The 25656-nt window shown below is 38.7% G+C and overlaps 1 protein-coding gene across 1 annotated transcript; it reads left to right on the top strand.

The window, feature by feature from the left end:
* Nucleotides 1-14321: 14321 nt before the first annotated feature.
* On the top strand, nt 14322-15287 carry LOC133255354 (olfactory receptor 11H4). The gene has a single exon (XM_061429819.1). The coding sequence runs from the start codon at nt 14343-14345 to the stop codon at nt 15285-15287; it is 945 nt and encodes a 314-aa protein (XP_061285803.1). The 5' UTR covers nt 14322-14342.
* Nucleotides 15288-25656: the final 10369 nt, after the last annotated feature.

The raw sequence follows: 25656 nt of genomic DNA, 5'->3' as shown, positions 1-25656 counted from the left end.
ATCGTGTCAGACAGTGGTCCAGTTTCACTCTATTGCATGTGGCTATCCAGTTTTTCAACACTATGTATGGAAGAGACTATGCTTTCCCTATTGTATACTCTTGCCTCCTTTCCCATAAATTAATTGATCATATACTTGTGGATTTGTTTCTGGGCTCTCTGTTGTGTTCCACTGATCTGTGTATCTGTTTTTATACCAAAACCATACTGTTTTCATTACTATAGCTATGTAATATAGTTTGAAATCAAGAAGTGATTTCAACTAATTATCAGAGAAATGCAAATCAAAAACAAAATAAGATATCACCTCACACCTGTCAGACGGCTATTATCAAATGAACACAAATAACAAAAGTTTTCAAGGATGTGGAGAAAAAGGAAACTTGTATGCTTTTGGTGGAAATGTAAATTGGTATAGCCATATGGAAAACAGTATGAGGTCCCTCAAAAAACTAAAAATAGAACTATCCTATGACCTAGTATTTCCACTCTCAAATACAAAGAAAATAAAAACACTGATTCAAAAAGACACAAGTATACACTCTCTATATAAAATAAATATGTTACAAGGATATATTGTGCAGTACAGGGAATATGGGCTTTCCAGGTGGCTCTAGTGTTAAAGAACCTACCTGCCATTGCAGGAGATGTAAGAGGCCTGGATTCAATCCCTGGGTTGGGAAGATCCCCTGGAGGAGGGGACAGCAACCCACTCCAGTATTTTTGCCTGGAGAATCCCATGCACAGAGGAGCCTGGTGGTCACAGGAGGTCACAGGAGTAAGACATGACTGAAGCAACACAGCATGCACACACAGGGAATATAATCAATATTTTATAATAACTTTAAGCGGAATGCAATCCCTAAAAACTCTGAATCATTATATTACACATCTGAAACTGATAAAATATCACAAATCAACTATACTTAAATACAAATAAAATTATTAATTAATAACTGTAGGCTCAAACACATCTTTATTAATCAAAATAGGAACCATTACAGTCAACATTTTTGCCAATGAGAAATAAGTTGGTTTATTTCTATAGCATAAAAATCCATGCTTCAGGACTCAATGAACTCTTGGAAAGCATTTTCTGCCTCCTGCTAGTTTTGGAAGCATTTTCCCTGCAAAAAGTTCTCGAGGTGATTGAAAGGGTGGTAGTCAGTTGGCAAGAGATCAGGTGAATATGGCAGATGACACAAAATTTCGTAGCCCAGTTCATTCAACTTTTGAAGCATTGGTTGTGGGACGTGTGGTCGGGCATTGTCATGGAGAATTGGGCTCATCCTGTTGACCAATATCGGCTGCAGGCATTGCTGTTTTCAGTGCATCTCACTGATTTGCCAAGCATACTTCTCAGATGAAATGGTTTCACCAAGTTTCAGAAAGCTGTAATAGATCAGACAGGCAGGAGACCACCAAACAGTGGCTGACCGTAACTTTTTTTTTGGTATAAGTTTGGCTTTTGGAAGTGCTTTGGATCTTCTTTTGGTCTAACTACTGAGCTGGTCTTGCTGGTTGTCATATAAAATCCACTTTTCATCGCACATCACAATCTGATCAAGAAATGGTCCATTGTTTTTGCAAAGAATAAGAGATGACACTTCAAAACAGCTTTTTTGATGCATGATCAGCTCATGAGGCACCCACTTATGAGTTTTTTCACCTTTCCAATTAGCTTCAAATGCGAAAAGACCAAAGAATGGCTGACTCTAAGTTCTTTGGCAACTTCTCTTGTAGTTGTAAAAGAATCAGCTTCAATAATCCTCTCAATTGGTCGCTGTCAACTTGCATTGGCCAGCCACTGTGCCCCTCATCTTCAAGGCTCTCGTCTCCTTTGCAAAACTTCTTGAAGCCCCATGGCACTATACATTCGTTAGCAGTTCCTGGACCAAATCTGTTGATGTTTCAAGTTGTGTCTGCTGCTTTAGGACCCATTTTAAACTCAAATAAGTTCTGGAGTGCCTGGAGGAGGCACTGGAGGCACTGGAAGAAGTAAAAATAAGTGCCTGGAGGAGGGCACAGCAACCCACTCCAGTATTCTTGCCTGAAGAATCTCATGGACAGAGGAGACTGGCAGCCTGCAGTCCATGGGGTTGCAGGAGTTGGACACGACTGAAGCAACATAGCATGCACACACAGGGGATATGACCAATATTTTATGATAACTTTAAGTGGAATGCAATCCCTAAAAACTCTGAATCACTATATTACATATCTGAAACTAATACAATATTATAAATCAACTATATCTCAATAAAAATAAAATTTTAAATTAATTTTTAAATGCAACAATAAGAAATCAAACAAACGGGCTAAACAGCTAAATAGACACTTTACCAAAGAAGACACAGATAGGAAATAAGCATACTAATCAAAGAAATATAAATTAAAATAATAAGTAGATACTACCACATCCCTATTAGAATGGTCAGAATCCAGAACATGATAAGCTCAATGCTGGGGAGGATGTGGAACAACAGGAATTCTCACGTATTGCTGGTTGGGAATGCAAAATGGGAGAATACAAAATGGTACAGCCACTTCAGCAGACTATTCCGAGGTTTCTTACAAAGCTAAGCATATGCTAACCATAGGATCCAGCAACAGCATTCCTTTGTATTTACCCAAAGGAGTTTTAAAATGTCCATACAAAAATCTGCATGCACATGTTTATAGCAGCTTTAGTCATTATTGCCAAAACCTGGAAGCAACTGATGCCCTTCCCCAGGTGAACAGATAAACTGTGGTACGTCCAGCAGTGGAATATTCAGTTCAGTTCAGTTGCTCAGTCGTGTCCGACTCTTTGCGACCCCATGAATCGCAGCACCCCAGGCCTCCCTATCCATCACCAACTCCCGGAGTTCACTCAGACTCATGTCCATCAAGTCAGTGATGCCATCCAGCCATCTCATCCTCTGTAGTCCCCTTCTCCTCCTGCCCCCAATCCCTCTCAGCATCAGAGTCTTTTCCAGTGAGTCAACTCTTCGCATGAGGTGGCCAAAGTACTGAAGTTTCAGCTTTAGCATCAGTCCTTCCAAAGAAATCCCAGGGCTGATCTCCTTCAGAATGGACTGGTTGGATGTCCTTGCAGTCCAAGGGACTCTCAAGAGTCTTCTTCAACACCACAGTTCAAAAGCATCAATTCTTCGGCACTCAGCCTTCTTCACAGTCCAACTCTCACATCCATACATGACCACAGGAAAAACCATAGCCTTGACTAGACGAACCTTTGTTGGCAAAGTAATGTCTCTGCTTTTGAATATGCTATCTAGGTTGGTCATAAATTTCCTTCCAAGGAGTAAGCGTCTTCTAATTTCATAGCTGCAGTCACCATCTGCAGTGATTTTGGAGCCCAGAAAAATAAAGTCTGACACTGTTTCCACTGTTTCCCCATCTATCTCCCATAAAGTGATGCAACCGGATGCCATGATCTTCATTTTCTGAATGTTAGGCTTTAAGTCAACTTTTTCACTCTCCACTTTCACTTTCATCAAGAGGCTTTTGAGTTCCTCTTCACTTTCTGCCATAAGGGTGGTGTCCTCTGCATATCTGAGGTTATTGATATTTCTCCTGGCAATCTTGATTCCAGCTTGTGTTTCTTCCAGTCCAGCATTTCTCATGATGTACTCTGCATATAAGTTAAATAAGTAGGGTGACAATATACAGCCTTGACGTACTCCTTTTCCTATTTGGAACCAGTTTGTTGTTCCATGTCCAGTTCTAACTGTTGCTTCCTGACCTGCATACAGATTTCTCAAGAGGCAGGTCAGGTGGTCTGGTATTCCCATCTCTTTCAGAATTTTCCACAGTTTATTGTGATCCACACAGTCCAAGGCTTTGGCATAGTCAATAAAGCAGAAATAGATGTTTTTCTGGAACTCTCTTGCTTTTTCCATGATCCAGTGGATGTTGGCAATTTGATCTCTGGTTCCTCTGCCTTTTCTAAAACCAGCTTGAACATCTGGAAGTTCACGGTTCACGTATTGCTGAAGCCTGGCTTGGAGAATTTTGAGCATTATTTTACTAGCATGTGAGATGAGTGCAATTGTGCGGTAGTTTGAGCATTCTTTGGCATTGCCTTTCTTTGGGACTGGAATGAAAACTGACCTTTTCCAGTCCTGTGGCCACTGCTGAGTTTTCCAAATTTGCTGGCATATTGAGTTCAGCACTTTCACAGCATCATCTTTCAGGATTTGAAATAGCTCAACTGGAATTCCATCACTTCCACTAGCTTTGTTCGTAGTAATGCTTTCTAAGGCCCACTTGACTTCACACTCCAGGATGTCTGGCTCTAGATGAGTGATTACACCATTGTGATTATCTGGGTCGTGAAGATCTTTTTTGTACAGTTCTTCTGTGTATTCTTGCCACCTCTTCTTAATATCTTCTTGCTCAGTGCCTAAAAGAGATTTGCTCTCAAACCATGAAAAGACAGGTGGAATCTTAAATGCATATTCCTAAGTGAAATAAGCCCATCTAAAAAACCTAGAAACTATATGATTGCAACTCTGACATCCTGGAAAGAGCAAAACTATGGAGACAATCAACCATTCACTCAGGGAAAGGCTCAAAAATACCCACACAGCGGCCTTTACACAGAGTTTCTCAAGATTCAAACCATTCCACTCAGGGTTTGTAACTTTCCCCTCAGGAAAACATGAGTGACAGCGAAAGGCGGAAACGTTAAAAGTGCTCACACCGTAAGATTAAAAGTCAAAACACCGAAATGATGCGGATGTTCACGCCTCAGTACCTCGGGGTTGACCAGCTTCTCTCCACATATTCCCACAGGAAAATGTCAACTGGGTTCTGCTCTCCCGCCACAGACTCCCAGGCGCCCTCTGGCGGCGGAGACGCGTGTGCCTGACAAGCGCGTGGAGGCCACCTTGCGTCACCGGTGCCCTGCTGTAGGGGCGTAGATTGCAGTACTGGACCCCAGCTGCCTGTTAGCATCTCCCTTCTGCGGTCAGGCTGATGCCTTGCATCCCTGTTTACTGCGCCAGCACTGCGGTTTATAGCCGAGAAGAATCTACTTTTCTTCCCCCTCTTCATTCTTTCCCTGTAGTAATAAATCCCACTATGGAGCCCAAAAAAAGAAAAAAAAATTGTTTGCCAGGACTGGATATGGTCTAAAAACCATAGAATGTACAATACCAAGAATGAGTCCAAAGGCAAACTATGTATTTTGGGGTGATTATGATGTGTCAGTGCAGCCCATTCTAGTGAGTGATATCAGTAATACAGCGGAAGGTTATGTACGTGTGTGGGTAGGAGGTATAAGGGAAATCTCTATGCCTTCCTCTCAATCTTGTAAACATAAAAGTGCTCTAAAAAATAGCCTTTGAAAAAAGGGCTTATGTCAGAAATATAGTAGATATGCATGAATTCCCCAATAAAGAACTAAAAAGCATAATAAAATATATACTACATCAGAACACTCATGATACCTAAGAAACAAGGTATTGAATGAGACAACATAAACAACAAACCGATGAGACAAAAAAAAAAAAAAAAAACCTTTCAGTTTCAGAATAAAACAGCTGGTGGCTCAGAAGGTAAAGAATCCACCTGCAATGTGGGAGACCTGGGTTTGATCCCTGGGTTGGGAAGATCCCTGGAGGAGGGCGTGGCAACCCACTCCAGTATTCCTGCTTGGAGAATCCCCATGGACAGAGGAGCCTGGCGGGCTACAGTCCATGGGGTCGCAAAGAGTCGGACACGACTGAGCGACGCAGTTCAGTTCAGTTCAGTCCTCAGTCGTGTGTGACTCTGCGACCCCATGGACTGCAGCATGCCAGGCCTCCCTGTCCATCACCAACTTCCAGTGTTATATAATGAGAAAATATAAGGCAGAGAAGCAGAATTTTACATAGCATGATACTTCAAAAAGAATTTATTCAATTAAGTTCCCCATGGTGTTATCTAAAAAACTATTTTTTTTACAGTTTTCTTGTAAAATACAATACATGACAGAAAATACATAAAACATTTATGCTAAATACAATGAGTATAAAGAATAATTAAATGACAAATATCCCATAGCCACTACAGAAGTCAATAAAGAGGGCATTGTAAGAACTCTGGAAGTCTTATTATCATACTTGTTTTCTCCCACTAATTTCTATTGTATATTTCTTTGCTTTATAATTTTTATTTATCTACTAAAAATAGTTTAGATATACTTGTTTTAAAATTTCATTTAAAAGGAATCTTTCACTTAACATAGGCTATTTTAAATGTTTTATATACAGTAAAATTCACTCCTTAAATTGATTTCATTTTGACCAGTTTTTGCTGATGTATTTTGGAAATCTGTTGTCAGGTATGTCATACATTTGGGATTGTTATACCTTCCTGGAGAAGTGACCCCTTTTGAATCATGCTGTATCCTAATCCCATAGACAGGAGACTGGTGGGCTAGTCCATAGGGTCGCACACAACTGAGCGACTGAGCAAGCACAGGTATCCTACTTTATTCTTGGTAATGTTCCTCATTCTGAAGTCTACTTTGATATTAATACAGCTACTCCACCTTTCTTTTGATTAATGTCCATTTGGTACACTTTTTCTAATATTTTACTTTTAATTTGTTTTTTTAATTTAAAATGGATTTCTTGTAGAAAACATATTATCTTGCTTTTTTCCCCCAATTTACATTATCACTCTTAACTGGTTTCTTAAGATCATTTGTATTTAGTCTAATGGGCTTCACTGGTGACTCAGTGGTAATGAATCCACCTGCAATGAAAGAGACACAGTTTCAATTCCTGGGTCAGGAAGATCCTCTGGAGATGGAAATGGCAACATTCCAGTATTCTTGTTGAGAAATCCTATGGACAGAGAAATCTGACAGGCTACAGTCCGCAGGGTCACAAAAGAGTTGGACAGGACTTAGCAACTAAACAACAAGAACAACAATTTAATCTAATACCTGAAATGGTTAGATTAAAATCTACCATTTGGGGACATCCCTGGTGGTCCAGTGGTTAAGACTTTGCCTTCCAATGCAGGGGGTGTGGGTTCAGTCACTCGTTGAGGAGTTAAGATCCCACATACCTCGTGGCCAAAAAAAACAAAACATGAAACAGAAGCAGTATTGTAAAAAAAAATTCAGTAAAGACTTTAAAAATGGTTCACATCAAAAACAAATAAATAAATAAAATCTACCATTTTGCTAACTGTATTCTATATTTAACTATTCAGTTCTTTTTTCCTCTTTTTCTGCAGTCTTTGGCTTATTTTTTATGAATATGTTTAATTCCATTATGCCTTATGACTTGTTTCTCTTAAGTTTTTAAATGGTTGTCCTATGGTCTACAATATACATACTTCAAATAATATTATACTATTTCATATGTTGTATAAAGGATTTATATAACTTTCCCAATTCCTCACTCTCACCCTTTGGGCTATTTTTTTGTCATGGATTTTACTTTTATTCTATAAAAAACACACAAAATATTGGTATTATATGTATTTCTTTTATTTCATATCCAGTACTTTTCATTTCCTTGGTGAAACCATGTATCTGTCTGGTAACAAATTCCTTCTGCCTGAAAAAATTAAACATTATTCCTAGTACAGATGTACTGGCAATAAATTCTCCAGTTTGTATAAGAAAGTATAAACTTCTTCATTTTTTTTAACAATAAAGTTAAAGAGTTATATAAAGAGTTAAGATGATAAATATAAATTGTACTTTGGGATATACAACATGGTGAGTTATTAATGATATATGCATATATTATGAAATGATTACCACCTCAAGTTAGTTAACACATTGATTGCCTCAGATAGTTACCTTTTTTTAGTGGTGAGAACTCTTAAGCTTTCTCTTAACAAATTTCAAGTATAATACAATATTTTAAGTATAGTCACCATGCTGTACTTTAGATCCCCGGAACTTATTTATTTTACAACTGACAGTTTATATCCTTTGACCAACATGACCAGCATCTCCTGAATTCTCCCACTCCCTAGCCTCTGGCATTCACTATTCAGAGAGCTGGTTTGGTGAGTTCACTATTTTAGACTTCATATGTAAGTAAAATTATTCCGTATTTATCTTTCTGGGTTTCACTTAGCACAATGTCCTCCACATTCATCCATGTTGTTGCAATTGGCAGAATTTCCTTCTTTTTTTGTGGCTGAACAGTATTATGTAGCTTTGGATATTTGAGTCTTTTGTGGTTTCATAAAAAATTTAGGATTGTTTTCTTTCTGTGGAAAGTGTTCTTGGAATTTTGGTGGGGTTTGCAGTGAATCTGTAGATGCTTTGCAGCAGTATATACTTTTTAACAATATTAATTCTTTTAATCCATGGACACAGGCTAGATTTCCATTAATTTGTGTATTCTTCAATTTCTTTCATCAGTATCTTATAGTTTTCAATGTACAGATCTTTCACTCCTTGGTTAAATTTATTTAACCTAAGTATTTTTACTTTTTGATGCCTGGTGGCAGGAGTATTTATCACCTATGGCTAAGAGAGGCTAGAGTTGAGTTAAAAGGCTGTTTCAGGATTTGTAGTTGGACCAAGGTTAGAGGGCCTGCCTCAGAGACAGTCTTTTCTGCTACTCAGTCCTTGGACAGGCACAACTGAAGGCTAAAAAGAGCTTGAACGGGGTCACAAATTACTTCAGGATTCACAGGCAAACAGCTTGGTGGGACTGTTACCTGGGCAGAGGTGAGCATGACTCCTGCTGGATTTCTTGGAGGAACGGCACTGGTGGAGACCAAGGACAAAAATGACTGAGCTGAGCCGACAGGAAGATGAGACTATTCCCAAATCTGCACCCAAGACCTAAGTCAGTGAGTCTACATCTGTGTGTCAGCCTGCCTTCTTAAAATGGCATTTGTTGGTCATGGGCTTCCCTGAGGATTCATAATCTCTTACCTGGATCCCACAACTCCCACCAAGGCACTTTTGTACTTGTATTGCTGCCAAAGTATTGTTGCTGCTGGGGGAATATAAGGCCAGCATTATCCTGATATGAAAGCCAGATAAGGATACCACAGGAAAAGAAAAGTACTGCCAGTATCCCTGATGGATATACATGGAAAAAGTCTCAGCAAAATATTAGCAAACCAAATTCAACAACACATTGAAAGGATTATACATCATGACCAAGCGGAATTTATTTCTGGGATACAAGGATGGGTGAACATAAGCAAATGTGATACACCACATTATCAAATAGAAGAACAAAAATCATATGATCATCTCAATAGATACGGAAAATGCACTTGACAAAATAAAACATCCTTTCATGATTAAAAAGGAAAAAACTGTTAACAAATTGAATATGGAAGGAATATACCTCAACACAATAAAGGCCATATTATGACGAGTAAACAGCTAACATCATACTCAAATGTAAAAGCTTAAAAGCTTTTCTTCTAAGCTCAAAAACAAAACAAAGGTGTCCACACTCACCATTTCTATTCAGCATGTACTGGAAGTCCTAGCCAGAGCAACCAGTCAAGAAAAAGAAATAAAAGTCTTCCAAATCAGAAAATAAGGTAAATTTTCTTTGTTTGCAGATGACATAATCTTATATATAGGAAATCCTAAAGACTCCAGCAAAAATAAAAAAAGAATTGTTAGAATTATTGATAAATTCAGTAAAGTTGCAGGATGCAAAATCAGCATACAGAAATCAGTTTCATTCATATACACCAACTATGAAATATCTAAAAAAGAAATAAAACAATCCCATTCACAGTAACATCAAAAACAATGAACTAATAAGAATAAATTTAACCAAGAAGATGAAAGATCCATACACTGAAAACAGAACAACCTTGATGAAAGTAATTGACGAAGACCCAAATAAACAGAAAACTAGCCTTTCATGGATTGGGAAGAATTAATACTGTTAAAATAGCTTCTCTGGTGGCTCAAACAGTAAAGAATCTGCCTGCAATGCAGGAGACCCAGGCTCAATCCCTGGATTGGAAAGATCCCCTGAGAAGGACATGGCTACCCACTCCAGTATTCTTGCTGGCGAATTCCAGGGACAGAGGAGCCTGGTGGACTATGGTCCTTGGGGTCACAAAGAGTCAGGCACAACTGAGCAACTAACACACACACCCAAAGCCATCAGGTAGATTCAATACAAGTACTATCAAAACTTCAATGGATTGTTCACAGAAATAGAAAAAACAACCCTAGTATTTGTCTGGAACCACAGAAAACCCCAAATGGCCAAAGCAATCCTCAGAAAGAAGAACAAAGCTGGAGGCATCACACTTCTTGATTTCAAACTATACTGCAAAGCTATAGGAATCAAAACAGCATGGTATTGGTATAAAAATAGACACATAGACCAATGGGACAAAATTGAGAGCCCAAAAATAAACCCTCGTATATATAAGTACAACTAATAATTTAACAAGGAAGTCAAGAATACTCAATGGAGAAATTCATTGAGTGCCAACGAAGTGTCAAATTCACTTATAAGCTGCCCTGGTAACCATCAGTGAAGAATTTTCTCACTGACTATCATTCACCTTTCCCTAGGAGTAATATTTACAGAAGTGGTTTAAGGGGATCCTAGAAAGAAGCCCCAATTCTTTTAGAAGAAAAGCAAAAGACCAGTGATTAAAAATATCATCACATTTACACTGGTTTCAAATTCCCCATTCATAGAAAGTGAAATCAGAGTAGAAATTGATAATTTGACTAGATAAGTAAATCACTTCTGCCATCTTGGATTTCCCTCCACAGCAAGTAAGGTCATTCCACATCATGATTAGGTCATTCAAGGCAGTTCCTACCTAGTACCAATCACCTGATTATTACAGTGAAAGACTCCAGGATATTTTAGTGGATTTAATTATAAAGTGGCCAACAGACTACAGTTTCCTATATCTCTATGTTGTAGTGCTTCATTCAAGCTAAAGGGGAAATATTTGTTCACAAGCATGTCTCAGTTTCAGAATTAGAGTCATGGGAAAGAAAACTTCCATTTATTGCACTGACCCCCACAGAAGGTGATTCCTCAATGGAATTCAATCCCTGCAGTGAAAAGCCTCCTGAAATTTACCCAATATTTCCCTTGGATTCTCTGTTTTCTTGACTCTAGCCACCTCATAGGAGCTAATCTACTAAAACCTGGATGAGTCCCAAACATTGAAAAAAGGAGGCACTCCAGGGGAAGCAAGGAAGCCACTGAGACCACTTGGTGAGAGACATAGATTTTTAGAGTAACCCCTGAGAGGAAACATGGATTAACACTGTTTCATATGTTAAATGTCTCCGCAAGCTTAGAAAATAAACCTCTGGAGGCTCCAGGAGGGAAGTAAGCCCAATCATCCACATAAAATGCTCTCACCTGGAGTTTTCCTCATCAGAGTCAATGAGGAGGACACGCTTTTATGTTTAGCTCTACCATACCCATACTGCTGCTGCTGCTGCTAAGTCTCTTCAGTCGTGTCCGACTCTATGAAACCCCAGAGACGGCAGCCCACCAGGCTCCCCCGTCCCTGGGATTCTCCAGGCAAGAACACTGGAGTGGGTTGCCATTTCCTTCTCCAAGGCATGAAAGTGAAAAGTGAAAGTGAAGTCGCTCAGTCATGTCCGACTCTTAGCGACCCCACGGACTGCAGCCTTCCAGGCTCCTCCGTCCATGGGATTCTCCAGGCAAGAGTACTGCATTTGGGTACCATTGCCTTCTCCAGACCATACCCATGTATCTCTTCAAACTGAGCCAGGAAATCCAACAGTGTATGTAAGAAAAAAAAGGACTAACTGTTCATGTTACAACCACTGATGTGATATACTATAGAGTGCCTTTTACTTTATAAATCTGGTTAGTCATTATTCCTCTGTATCAGTATAGTGTAAACGTTCTGTATGTGAACATAGAACATTTTTGTTCATTGGATAAACAGCCATGGACCCTTTATGAAGCCTATTTGTGAAATTAACAGTTAGCATAGATCATCTGCACCATTTTTTCCTATTGTATGATTTTTATGATTATTAGAGACTGTCTTTCTGAAAGCAATCTCACTTTCCAGGTAGTATACTCTTCCTTCAGACTACCTGAGAGGACAGAATACCAAGTGAAGAGCACACAGAAGGAGGCTGTTTAATCAAGCTACTGTTCTTGAAGTGGGTGGACTGGTGAGTTGACTGGTCGCCTGGCTGGTCGGTTTCTTGAATTGGAAAGAAGGGTATGAAAAAACTGGCCCCTAAGTTTGTCCTCATGTAATGATTTATGAATCCCCAAAGCATAAGAAACAGTGTGTGTACGGCATAAATTTGTGATAGTCCATTCTAATACTCTAACTATTCCCAGCAAGTAATTTTGGAGAATTTGGAGGGAGGAGTTATGAAGAACTTAATTGAGTCAGTTTATTCCATCAATGGTAAAAATAAAAATTGACAACTCTAGACTTTTTTTATTAAACTTCCCACTTTTTGACCATCCCACTGCTTATCTACATTTTCATCAAAAGCTGCAGGAAAAATAATGTCGCTGCTAATAAATCTTATAGGGCACTGTGGCAGAAAAGACGAAGTGAGATGTGAAATTGTCAAACCTAGAGTGTTCCAAACTGTTGTTCACATTAAGCAGATGTATTTCGTTTTTTCATAAAGGAAAACAGGAAGCACAGATCTCATGATTCTGGTTTAAATCTGTGAACTTGGGCTTATTTCTGACCTATCACAGAGAAAGTGATTTATTTATGCTTTGTAAATAACAGTCTGGGAATCTTCTATCAAGCACCTTATTCAGTGAAGATGGTAAACAAATATCTTTTGAATTCAACACTGATTGGAAAACTGGACAGCTTTAGACTTGGATGCTCAAACTTCGTTTTTATACTTCCTTAAAAACCACTGATGGGAATATTCCAAATCTTGATTCATAAGTATCATACATGATCCTCCTTTCAATTTCTCTGTTCTTTTTTGCCTTTCAAATTTCTTTATCTCCTATTCCTAACAAAGTTAAGCCTGGTGACTTCTAATATACAAGGCAGGAGATCTGAATTTAATAAGAAAACTGAATGTTGAAACTATTATTTTTAGGTCTCTTGTTCACTTGCCAAGTTGTTGCTGTTGTTCAGCTGTTCAGTCATCAAGTCGTGTCAGACTTTTCACAGCCCCATGGTCTGCAGCACGCCAGGCTTTCTTGTCCCTCACCATCTCCCAGAGTTTGCCCAAGTTCATGTCCATTGCATTGGTGAGGCCATCCAACCATCTCATCCTCTGTCGCCCTTAGGCCTCTTGAAGTGTTTTCTTAATATTAATAAATTACAAGATTACTCTGTTGTTTGAAATATATAAAGATTTATACATTTTTGTACAATTTTTAAATGCTGCACAATTTTTAAATGTACAAATTCTAAATGCATGTACTGAAAAGTACATGTCTGTCCAAATATTTGAAAATGTCCTCACTTTCTTTTCAGAGAACAAAATTAATTCTACCAGATAAAATTGCAGATAAAACCCTGTTTGACTGTAGATTTCTTTAGTTGTTTTTATCATCCAAAAATACTAACTAAATGAACTAAACTTTTGTATTAAAAACACCATTTTCTTTAGGTAGGATCTGAATATAAAAAGCAAGATGGTTTATTTTTTATAGTATGTGTAAAAATGTAAAATTAAACACACAATAGGGATATTTTTTAAATAATAACAAATATTTATGATATACTAGATCTCTTGTACTTTTTTAGGCATCACTCAAGTGGTTAGAGTGATATTTTAAAGGAATTTAGGAATAGCCTCGAGTCTTGAGTGTCATGATATCTGTCACAAATAACTCAATTGATTAGGTTATTCTGAAAAGACAGTGTTCTGGAGTAATTTTTATCTCCATGTGTAAATCAGCTAATTCTGGTCTGTTGCCAAAGGCTTAGATCAACTTCACGCTGCTGCTGCTACTGCTGCTAAGTCACTTCAGTCGTGTCTGACTCTGTGCGACTCCACAGAAGGCAGCCCACCAGGCTCCCCGTCCCTGGGATTCTCCAGGCAAGAACACTGGAGTGGGCTGCCATTTCCTTCTCCAAAGCATGAAAGTGAAAAGTGAAAGTGAAGTCGCTCAGTCGTGTCCGACCCTTTGCGACCCCATGGACTGCAGCCTACCAGGCTCCTCCGTCCATAGGATTTTCCAGGCAAGAGTACTGGAGTGGGGTGCCATTGCCCTCTCCAAACTTCACACTAGCTGTCCTCAAAATATGACGTTGTTGTTTTGTAACAAGGTATGCAGAATAAGGGAGAAGGCAATAAATAAATAAAATAAAATCCTTAGGATATGTAGGAAGCAAAGTAACTTGGGTTCTCTCACATCTTTCTTCTTTGTAGATTTAAAACCCATGAACAGGTCAGCAACACACATTGTGACGGAGTTTGTTCTCCTGGGATTCCCTGGTTGCTGGGAGGTACAGATTTTTCTCTTCTCACTATTTTTGGTGGTTTATGCCTTGACTTTGGTGGGGAATGGAGCCATTATCTGTGCAGTGAAATGGGACCCACGACTGTACACCCCCATGTACTTTCTGTTGGGAAACTTTGCCTTCCTTGAAATCTGGTATGTTTCCTCCACTGTTCCTAACATGCTAGTCAACATTCTCTCCAAAACGAAGGCCATCTCATTTTCTGGCTGCTTCCTCCAGTTCTATTTCTTCTTTTCCCTGGGCACAGCTGAATGTCTCTTCTTAGCAGTAATGGCTTATGATCGGTACCAGGCCATCTGTCACCCACTGCACTACCCCATCATCATGACTTGGAGGCTCTGTGGAACACTGGTATCTCTCTGCTGGCTCATTGGATTCCTTGGCTACCCAATCCCCATTTTTTTCATCTCCCAACTTCCCTTCTGTGGACCCAATATCTTTGATCACTTCCTGTGTGATATGGATTCACTGATGGCTCTGTCCTGTGCTCCAGCCCCCATTACTGAATTTATTTTCTATACTCAGAGCTCCCTTGTCCTCTTTTTCACTATTATGTATATTCTTCGATCCTACACCCTGCTGCTCAGAGCTGTTCTTCAGATCCCTTCTACAGCTGGCCGGAGAAAGGCCTTTTCAACCTGTGGTTCTCATTTAACTGTGGTGTCTCTTTTCTATGGGACAGTCATGGTAATGTATGTGAGTCCTACATATGGCATCTCAGCTTTGATGCAGAAAATCCTCACATTGGTATATTCAATAATGACTCCTTTCCTTAATCCCCTGATTTATAGTCTTTGCAATAAGGACATGAAACTTGCCCTGAGAAATGTCCTGTTTGAAAGGAGAATTAGTCAAAATTCATGAGCCAAAAATGTGTCATACTTCCAAGTTCTAATGAAGAATAAGGTGGAAATGTGTAAGTTCTTTCAGTGGTCTTATAGGCTTTACTCTGAGTAGTTCGAGGCCATTTTTTTTTTCCTGGAAATGTGCCTAGCTTAAATAACTATGCTGCCTACTAAAACCTTATAATTCACTGGACTTCGATATGCAGTAAAAAATTTTTAAAGACTGTCCTTATTGGAATTGTTTAAATGGGATTGTTATACGAGGGAAAGTAGACTGCTGAAAGATTTATCATAAGTTTTAGGACAAGTCTAATGACCTTTACCAAATGGTTAAAGGTACAGTGACTTTTTTAACATTTTTATTTAGCTATAGTTGATATACAAAAAGACAGCACATACTTAATATATTTTAAAGGTTAATTTTTTTCCTTTTGGAAAGAGTATCCTTTTTTTAATTAATCCTTTTTTAATTTAATCCTTTTGAAATATAGTTGATTTACAATGTGTTATTTTCTGGTGTACAGCACAGTGATTCAGTTTTCATATTCTTTTCCATATGCCTTATTACAGGATTGCTAGAGTTCCTGTACTATTCAGTAGGACTTTATTGTTTGTGTATTTTATATATAGTAGTTTGTATCAAGGGACAGTGAGTTTTAACAAAAAATTCTTTCTATAATCTTTAAGAGACACTTCTTTCTTATACCTAGTCTAACAATCTTATCTAAACACACTTTCTCTCTATTGAAAGAGAGAAAAAAAATTCTCTCAGCCAGAAGAAACTCTTTCTTAGAGATATAGTTCCTTTGTGGTAAGTTTGAAATAAAATTTGAATATCTGCTAAATAATAATTTGCTGAATTTGCTTTTAACATTTCTGTTATTACACATACTACACTGTGGTGTAGTTTATTTGCACACACTTCCCCTTAGGGAGCTCCTTGAGGACAGGAACTGCCTTTTTCAAACACAGTGTCAGAGCCAAAAAAAGTCCCTGGAATCCGGGAGCTGGCCTGGCACCGTGAGCAGGTCTGGGTGCTGCTGGGAGCTGGCCTGGCTCTCTCAGCCAGGCCATAGTGTAATCCTGTTGAACACAAACAAGTTCCAGACCACTCTAGAATCATGTTGGAGCACAGACAAAATCAAGAATAGTCACAACCACAAAAAAATGGCCACATATCCTTTTCTTTAGGCTAACATGAATGGCTACTGTCTCTTTACCAGGTAAAGCTTTAGCCCAAGTGCCTTCTAGATAGCCCTTAAGATATTCAATCATAGAATTTTCTTCTACTTTCTGACAGAACCCAGAGAAAATCTCTGTTCCCTTCAGTTCTCCCCAAAGTCAATAACAAAACCCCAAATCATATAATAAATCCTTTCTAATGTCTTTCTACAGAGATGTTCCATGTTCCTCATGGCATGTGTTCTCTCTCTTTGCAAAAAAACAATAAACCCATCTTTGTTCAACTACAGTTGTGTTCATGAGGGCCATTGTTATTGGGAATCAACAATAGTATAATACTTAGCATAGAAGAAGAGCTCAAATATTTATCTCATTCTATTTAACAGGAATATTGTGTCCCATTATACAAACATGTCACAATTTATTTACCCAACACTCAATTAAGATACTTTATTATAGCCAATATTTTACAACTTAAACAATGCTGCAATAAATGTCCTTGAATAAAAGTCTCTATATAATCACATAAGTATTCCATAAATTAGAAGAAGGATTTCTGGGATATAAATTATTTAATTTTTTAATTATATAAAATACTGTTAAACTCTGCTGCTAAGTCACTTCAGTCATGTCCAACTCTGTGCGACCCTGTACATGGCAGCCTACCAGGATCTCCCGTCCCTGGGATTCTCCAGGCAAGAACACTGGAGTGGGTTGCCATTTCCTTCTCCAATGCATGAAAGTGAGAAGTGAAAGTGAAGTCACTCAGTCGTGTCCGACTCTTAGCAACCCCATGGACTGCAGCCTACCAGGTTCCTCCGCCCATGGGATTTTCCAGGCAAGAGTACTGGAGTAGGTTGCCATTGCCTTCCCCGTGTTAAACTCTAGATACTTCTAAATAGTGTATTACTTTTCAAAAAATGGTTCTGGGACAACTTGATATACACATGGAGAAGAATGAGGTTGGACACCTACCTCACACCACCAACAAAAATTAACTCAAAATGGATCAAAGATCTAAATGTAAAAGATAAAACTACAAAACTCTTAGAATAAAACATAGACTTAAACCTTAGTGTCCTTAGTTTATACAGAATTATATATTTTTAAGATATAATAAATACAAGCAATAAAATTAAAAATAGATAAATTGAACTTCATCAAAGTTTTAAAATTTTATGCTACAAGGATACTATCTATCAAGAGAGTAATGTCACAGAATGGGAAAAAAATACCTAACAAGAGTCCAGTATCCAGAATAGATATTTTTTTAAAAATACACTCGAGTTCAGTTCAGTCACTCAGTCGTGTCCAACTCTTTGTGACCCCATGAATCACAGCACACCAGGCCTCCCTGTCCATCACCAACCCCCGGAGTTCACTCAAACTCATGTCCATCGAGTTGGTGATGCCATCCAGCTATCTCATCTTCTGTCATCCCCTTCTCCTCCTGCCCCCAATCCCTCCCAGCATCAGAGTCTTTTCCAATGAGTCAACTCTTCGCATGAGGTGGCCAAAGTACTGGAGTTTCAGCTTTAGCATCATTCCTTCCAATGAATATCCAGGACTGATCTCCTTTAGAATGGACTGGTTGGATTCCTTGCAGTCCAAGGGACTCTCAAGAGTCTTCTCCAACACCACAGTTCAAAAGCATCAATTCTTAAGCACTCAGCTTTCTTCACAGTCCAACTCTCACATCTATACATGACCACTGGAAAAACCATAGCCTTGACTAGACAGACCTTTATTGGCAAAGTAGTATCTCTGCTTTTGAATATGATATCTAGGTTGGTCATAACTTTCCTTCCAAGGAGTAAGCGTCTTTTAATTTCATGGCTGAAGTCACAATCTGCAGTGATTTTGGAGCCCAGAAAAATAAAGTCTGACACTGTTTCCACTGTTTCCCCATCTATTTCCCATGAAGTGATTGGACCAGATGCCATGATCTTCATTTTCTGAATGTTGAGCTTTAAGCCAACTTTTTCACTCTCCTCTTTCACTTTCATCAAGAGGCTTTTGAGTTCCTCTTCACTTTCTGCCATAAGATGACTCTTACAACTCAACAATAAGAACACAAATAATTCAGTTTTTTAAATGTGCAAAATATTTGAGTAGGCATTTCTTAGAAAAGGATGCACAAATGGCTTGTAAGCAAATGAAAAGACACTCTGTTAATCTCTAGGCAAAAATATATTAAAATCACAATAAGGTACCTCTTCATACCCACTAGCATGGCTAAAATAAAATAGACAGACAATGCCAAGTGGATTTGAAAAAAATCCTGGCCAGGATTTGAAAAAATTTGAACATGCACATGTTGCTGGCAGAAATATAAAATGGTGCAGCTGCTCTAGAAAACCACTGGCAGTTTCTCAAATAGTTAAACACAGAGTAGCAACAAGTTCATTCATAAGTATAAACCCAAGAGAATTAAAAACATATTCATACAAAACATGTATATGAATGTTCATGGTAGTATTATTCATAATAGCCAAGAAGTAAAACAATCTAAACCTCCATCATCTGATGAATGGACAACAAAATGTGGTATATACACAAAATGGAATATTATTCACCCATTGTTACATGAACTTTGAAAATATTACACTAAGTAAAATAACCCAAACACAGAAGGCCATATATTATAGGATTTAATTTATATAAAATATCCAGAATGGGCAAATCTATAAAGACAGAAAGTAGATTAGTAGCTTCTAAAGACTAGGCAGAGGGAAGAATGGGAAATGACTGCTAACGGATACTCAGTTTCTTTGGGGCTAACGAAGATGTTCTATAATCAGTGGTGGTGGTTGCACAACATTATGGATATACTAAAAATTACTTATACTTTAAAAGGATGATTTTTATGCTATGTGAATTGTGTCTTGCTAAAACATTTGTTTGAGAGTGCTCATTTTCCCACAGCCTCCCCAACACTGATTTTTATCATGGTTTCTCATTTGTTTGACAATATGAGAGGTGAAATTAGTATTGTGTTCATTTTCCTTCCTTGAATTTTACATTTAGTGCCACAAGAGCTTAGGGAAATAAGTATATAAGTATCAGTATATGCTGTAGCCAGAAATTCAAAAAGAAGTTGCAGTTGACTGGTGGTTTGAAGATAGGAAGGAGAGGGGAACAAACATGTGCTGAGAATCTTCCAGATGTTTTTTACTGTGATGTGGTCCCTACATAAATTGTCTCATTTAATCCCTGTGACACTGTTATAAGATACAAGTTATACTCATTTCACAAAATAAGACCCAAAGAATCTGTGTTAAGTATCTTTCTAAACCTGCAGAGCAGAAGATGAGGTGAGGCTCTGAGTTTAAAGAGAAGCCTAAGCAAATGTGTGGAGTTGATAAGAGGGTGGAGTAGTTAAGTGACTAGACTGATAAAAGTTGAGGGTTCATTTTGGGGTCATATTATGAAGGGTGTTGAATACCAGACAGGAAAAATATGTGAACATGGAGGAGCAGAGAAAAGGGCTGATAGAAAGGAAGAGGAAATCAGAACCCTAGATATCCTTCATGACCTAGGTATGCATGCCATCCAAATCTGCCACCTCCTCTATTTCAACAAATCTCAACACCTCCATCTCCACACCACCTCTCAATTGTTCCCAAGAAAAGGAGTGACTGATGTAAAATTACTGTTGAAACTTTTGAAGGATGAATTTATGGAACATTAATATTTTTCACCCTTACTTTTGTGTTGTCTTGAGATACTTCTTAGATGCTGGATGTACAATTTTTGAGGATGGAAAATTGTGGGAAAAGATAAAACCTGTCACAGTGAGAATTCTCGTTGACTTATTCCTCCTTTGTCATTTCTCCACTTTAGCTTTCTAAATTCTCTAAAACCTTAGCCCTACAAAATTTCCTTTTTCCATGGTCTTTTTGTGACTTCTTTTCCATAGCCATTTGTGTTTTGCTACCTTCTGGTGGTCATTGTACTTCCATTGTATGCCTAAGTATAAAACAAAAAACTTCAACCCACCCAAGCATTATATGTGAAGGAGGATAATGGTTAATTCAATCTTCTAGTTAATCAGATGGAGAAGGCAATGGCACCCCACTCCAGTACTCTTGCCTGGAAAATCCCATGGGCAGAGGAGCCTGGTGGGCTGCAGTCCATGGGGTCGCTTAGAGTCGGACACGACTGAGCGACTTCACTTTCACTTTTCATTTTCATGCATTGGAGGAGGAAATGGCAACCCACTCCAGTGTTCTTCCCTGGAGAATCCCAGGGACGGCGGGGCCTGGCGGGCTGCCATCTATGGGGTCGCACAGAGTCGGACACGACTGAAGCGACTTAGCAGCAGCAGCAGCAGTTGATCAGAAAAATCCTTTTGATACTGAGTATTAAAATCTTTCTAAAATGTGTTTGCGCATTCTTTTTTTTTAATTGTTCAATCTTTAAATTTTTTTAATCTTTGTTTTTTTAATATAAATTTATTTTAATTGGAGGTCAATTACTTTACAATATTGTATTGGTTTTGCCATACAACCACCTTGGTATGTTAAAAATTATTTAATCTTTCACCATACAAGAACACAGCAAGTGTAATAGGTTGGGACAGGCAGTGAACAGGCAGACCATAGGCAATCCAATCCCATTCTATCACCAACTAGCTATGTGTGCTTATGTAAATCAGTTCACCTCTCTGGCCTCAGCTCCTCTATCTATAAGAAAGCTAAGGTGAGTGAACCTAGGATGGCCTACACTGATTTTTCTCTCGATATATGACAAGTCTCATAGTACTTACTCTGTAGGAAGACACAGATACATGAACAGTTTGCTTTAATTTAGTGTGTGTGAAGCTCTATCCTGGAGTAAACACAGGGCGCTATCAGAGCATATGGGAGGAGCACTGAATCTAAGGGTATATGGAAGGTGGCAGGAAAATAAAAATTGAAAAGAGGGGACTGGTTATAAGGGTACTGTAATAATCTGTAGAAGATATGATGACCTGATCTAGGACAGTGCTTCTCAGAGTATGGTTCACAACAAGGAAACAACAGAAACTATCACAGATTATGTCCTTGTATCTGAGCAATTAGACATCCCTGGAGAAGGCAATAGCACCCCACTCCAGTACTCTTGCCTGGAAAGTCCCATGGACAGAGGAGCCTGGTGGGCTGTAGTCTATGGGGTCACTAAGAGTCAGACTCAACTGGGCAACTTCACTTTCAATTTCATGCATTGGAGAGGGAAATGGCAACCCACTCCAGTGTTCTTGCCTGAAGCATCCCAGGGACGGGGGAACCTGGTGGGAGACCATCTATGGGGTCGCACAGAGTCAGACACGACTGAAGTGACTTAGTAGCAGTAGCAGCTGCAGAAGTGCTTTATTTGGATTAGTGGATTAATACAGTTTTATCCTTAATTATAAATTTTTCGATAAAACAGGCAAGTACAAACATTAAGTATGTGAAAAACCACAATTAAAAATTAAATCTAAGTGCCTAAGGAGAACGGGCACTGTACAAACTAATCTTAACTGTTAGAATTTTAGTCTTTCCTGCATTCTCTTCATGGGTTTAATTAAAAACACATAATTCCTTTCGCTTTCTTACTTTGATATAAGAACCCCACAAAACAGCCTGGTTTAGTGTCAAAAGCATCAGTGTGTACTCAGTCATGTCTGACTCTGTGGCCCCATTGACTGCAGCACACCAGGCTCCTCTGTCCATGGAATTTTCCAGGCAAAATACTGGAGTGGGTTGCCATTTCCTCCTGCAAGGGATCTTCCTGACCCAGGGATCGAACCTGTATCGCCTGCATTGGCGGGTGGACTCTTTACCACTAGTGCCACTTGGGAGTAGACCCAGATTAAGCTTGGATTTACCACCTATTATGTATGATTTATTATGTATTTTGTATGAATTATGTATGACCTTATTCATCTTAAATCTCTCATATTGCTATATCCAATGTGATATATATTCAACAGTTATGAATTTAATCAGGAACTGAATCTAGGAGGAACCAATAAGGTAGTAAAAGAGATCTCCTCTTTGCTTGCCAACTTATGAATTGGGCTACAGCAGTAGGCAAGTAAATAAAAGAAAAATTATAGTCCTCCCTCCTAACTGTTCAACCACCTAGCAGAGCATAGGAAATGGCCTGCACCAAGAAAGGAGCACAAACGAGAAGCAGTGCTGGACAGGGTGAAAAGACTGGTAGGCTGACACCCTAAGATTCCTTATCTCTTGGGAAGCATGGTTTTCCTGACCACACTGGTAAACCATGTACTCTGCCATCTAGTGGGGCCTCAGATTCCAGCACTCTGGATCTCCTGCATTCACCTGATGGGATTCTGGTCAACACCCTCTATAGCCGTCGGGCCCTGACTGTGTAGCCATTTTATTTACTTTCTCTATCCACATAAACATGTAAATACATGAAAAAACATGTGACAAACTGATTTCTAAATATAAGCAAGAATAAAAGTGTTCAGAGAATTGTAATCAACAATGGAATAATCTTTGCTTATTCAACATTTATTGAATGTGTACTATAAATAAACACCATGGTAGGGTTAGGGACACATTCTAGAAAGACACTAGAAGAGATCTCTCTAGAAGATATCACAATCTCTTGGGAGATATATATATAATAATTTACACATCACATATATAGTGATATAATTATATACATATGTTTGCTTTATCTAGAATGCAGTTCTCAATGAACACTGATGAAACTATAGACAGATTTCTGTGTCTTTCTTGGTCTTGTCTTAAGATGTAGCCTTGTAAGCAAGTGTATCTGTAGGATAACAGCTACCCCCTCATTCAGTAAAAAAAGTCGCAATTCAGCCCTCAATGAAGTGTTTTCTATCCTGGATGATGACTGTGGCCTAGCCAAAGAATGTTGGCAATAAAGCATTCAAAGTCAAGTCTACTACTATTGCATTGCTTCTCCAGAGGTAAGTTGGTACAAGGACAGTTTCCTTTAGCAGTATCCATTTGTTCAAAAAGAAGTCACACAAATGTGCTTATGTTTGCAGAGATATATGTATTCTTCATAACTTTAAAACCATACTAAAAATAATTTTTAGATGTCATTTAAAACCATAATGCATGAAGCCAACCTGAAAAGGCTACATATTCTTATGACTCCAAGTATATGACTTTCTAGAAAGGGCAAAACTATGGGGACAGTAAAAAAGATCAGTGGTCATCAGGGGCTAGGCAAGCAGGGAAGGATGAACAGGTGGAGCACACAGGATTTTTAGGGCAGTAAAACTATTCTGTATGATACTATAATGGTAGATACAAGTCACTACACATTTGTCAAAACCCATAGAATGTACAACATCAAAAGTGAACCCTAATGTAATCTGTGGACTTTGGGTGATAATGATATGTCAGAGTCCACGGACTGTAACAAATACACCCTTGTGATGCAGAATGTTGATGGTGGGGAAGCACGTGTGTGTGTGTCTGTGTCTGTGTCTGTGTGTGTGTCTGTGTGTGTGTCTGTGTCTGTGTGAGGGCAAAAGGTATATGGGAACTTTCTGTACTCTCCACTCAGTTTTGCTGAGAACCTAAACTGCTCTAAAAAAATAAAGTCTATTTGAAAATACTTATTAAAAATGTAACCCAATAATTATTATTGTCAAAAACTGTGCAACTACTGTTCGTTTAGGCAGTGACAAACAGAAGCAGACAAAGTTTTCCACAAGGCTTTTTGCTACAGAGAAGGAATCTGTGAACCAAAATGGACTCACACTCCTCAAATGATCAATTTTTTCATCGACTCCCATCATTCCCCAGACCTATTTTGGACACCTCAACTAGAAATCTTCTCCCTCTCTGCCAGCAAGAACAAAAAACTTGAAGTCAAACACAGTAGTTGGCAAAATCTAGAAGAGTTTGGCACTGTGTAAGCTGCTTTGGTGAAAGGACTCCCCCAAGGAACCCTATACCCCCAGGCCTAATCCAAAATTATTTTAACAGATTAGAAAAGAAACTTGGAGAGTCATAACAGAAAAACCTAGAGTCCCCAAGGTCCTAGTTTTAGACTCTCTGCAGAAGCTATGCTTTGGTTGATTAAAGCGGGAGCTGGAGGCCCCTGAGAGCCAATTAGAAAAGGAAGTTAGGATGAGGGAGGGAGAAATGATTCTAGCAACTACCAATTAAAAGTGAATGGATCCCACAGTACCAAGGGACCATGATTCAAACTGTTGCATCATCCAAGTTCCAGTACCAACTCCCTGAACATGAAGAGAGAGCAAAGAGGAGGGGTAAGGGAGGCAAGCAGGGGTGTCCTGCACTTTGGCAAGCTTCCACTTCTCATCTCAAGTGAATACACACCTGACAATTAAGGTGCAGGTAGAATCTCCTGATTAGCCATGCAGAAAACCCCAATACCATGCCATAAGAGGGACAGGACCCGTAGGCAGGGAAACATGCCCAAAAAAGTTCAGCAGGATGCTGCTGATACAACAGACCTGCTACCAATTCAGAATTGCTCCTGTTAAATCAGATCACACATGATTCATCGTCCTTGTATAGACCAATACCACTTCCATAACTACTCTCCCCTCCATCCCGTACTTGTAAAATACAAGATGATTTTCAAGTATGTTCACAAATATTTTCAAGTATGTTCATTACTTCATTGATGGTCACAAAATCCCTGTGGATTCTGTTGGCTATGTATTAGTATTTCCATCTAAGAATTTTTAAAAGTTGATGCTAAAATTCAAGAGGTCTGCCTAAAAGCATAAAGGCAGTATTATTTTTATACTTTTAAATGACATGCCACTAAGTTTATATACACATAGAATATCCCCAGGAAAAATGTAAGAAAATGGAGTGGTTACTACAGCAGAGGGAGTAAGGGGTCAGGAGTGGAAATGAAGCTTTCTTTTCTCTATTTTTTGGTAATTTTACACTATTGTATATACAATTTCCTAAAATTAAAAGAAAATAAAGTTACAATTAGGGAGCAGAAAACCACGATCCAATTCTCTTTCCCACTGTATAGTGCTGTCTCCCACATTGGGTAAAGAGAGAGGACAGTTCTCTTTCCTTTATGTCTTCCCACTTATTCCCCATTCCATCATCACCATCCACATGTACATGTACATGTACATGTACATATACATAACACAACTTTCTAAGAGAATTTTCCCATGATTGCCTGTTCTGTGCAAATCTGCCAGGAGCTGAGAGTATGCTGAAAACCAACCA

The sequence above is a fragment of the Bos javanicus genome, chromosome 10 (assembly GCF_032452875.1).
Source record: "Bos javanicus breed banteng chromosome 10, ARS-OSU_banteng_1.0, whole genome shotgun sequence".
In the NCBI taxonomy this organism is placed as follows: domain Eukaryota; kingdom Metazoa; phylum Chordata; class Mammalia; order Artiodactyla; family Bovidae; genus Bos; species Bos javanicus.
This window is presented reverse-complemented; position numbering and strand designations above follow the sequence as displayed.

Excerpts from the sequence above, each read along its gene's own strand:
- LOC133255354 (XM_061429819.1), top strand. The coding sequence starts at position 14,343 with ATGAACAGGTCAGCAACACACATTGTGACGGAGTTTGTTCTCCTGGGA.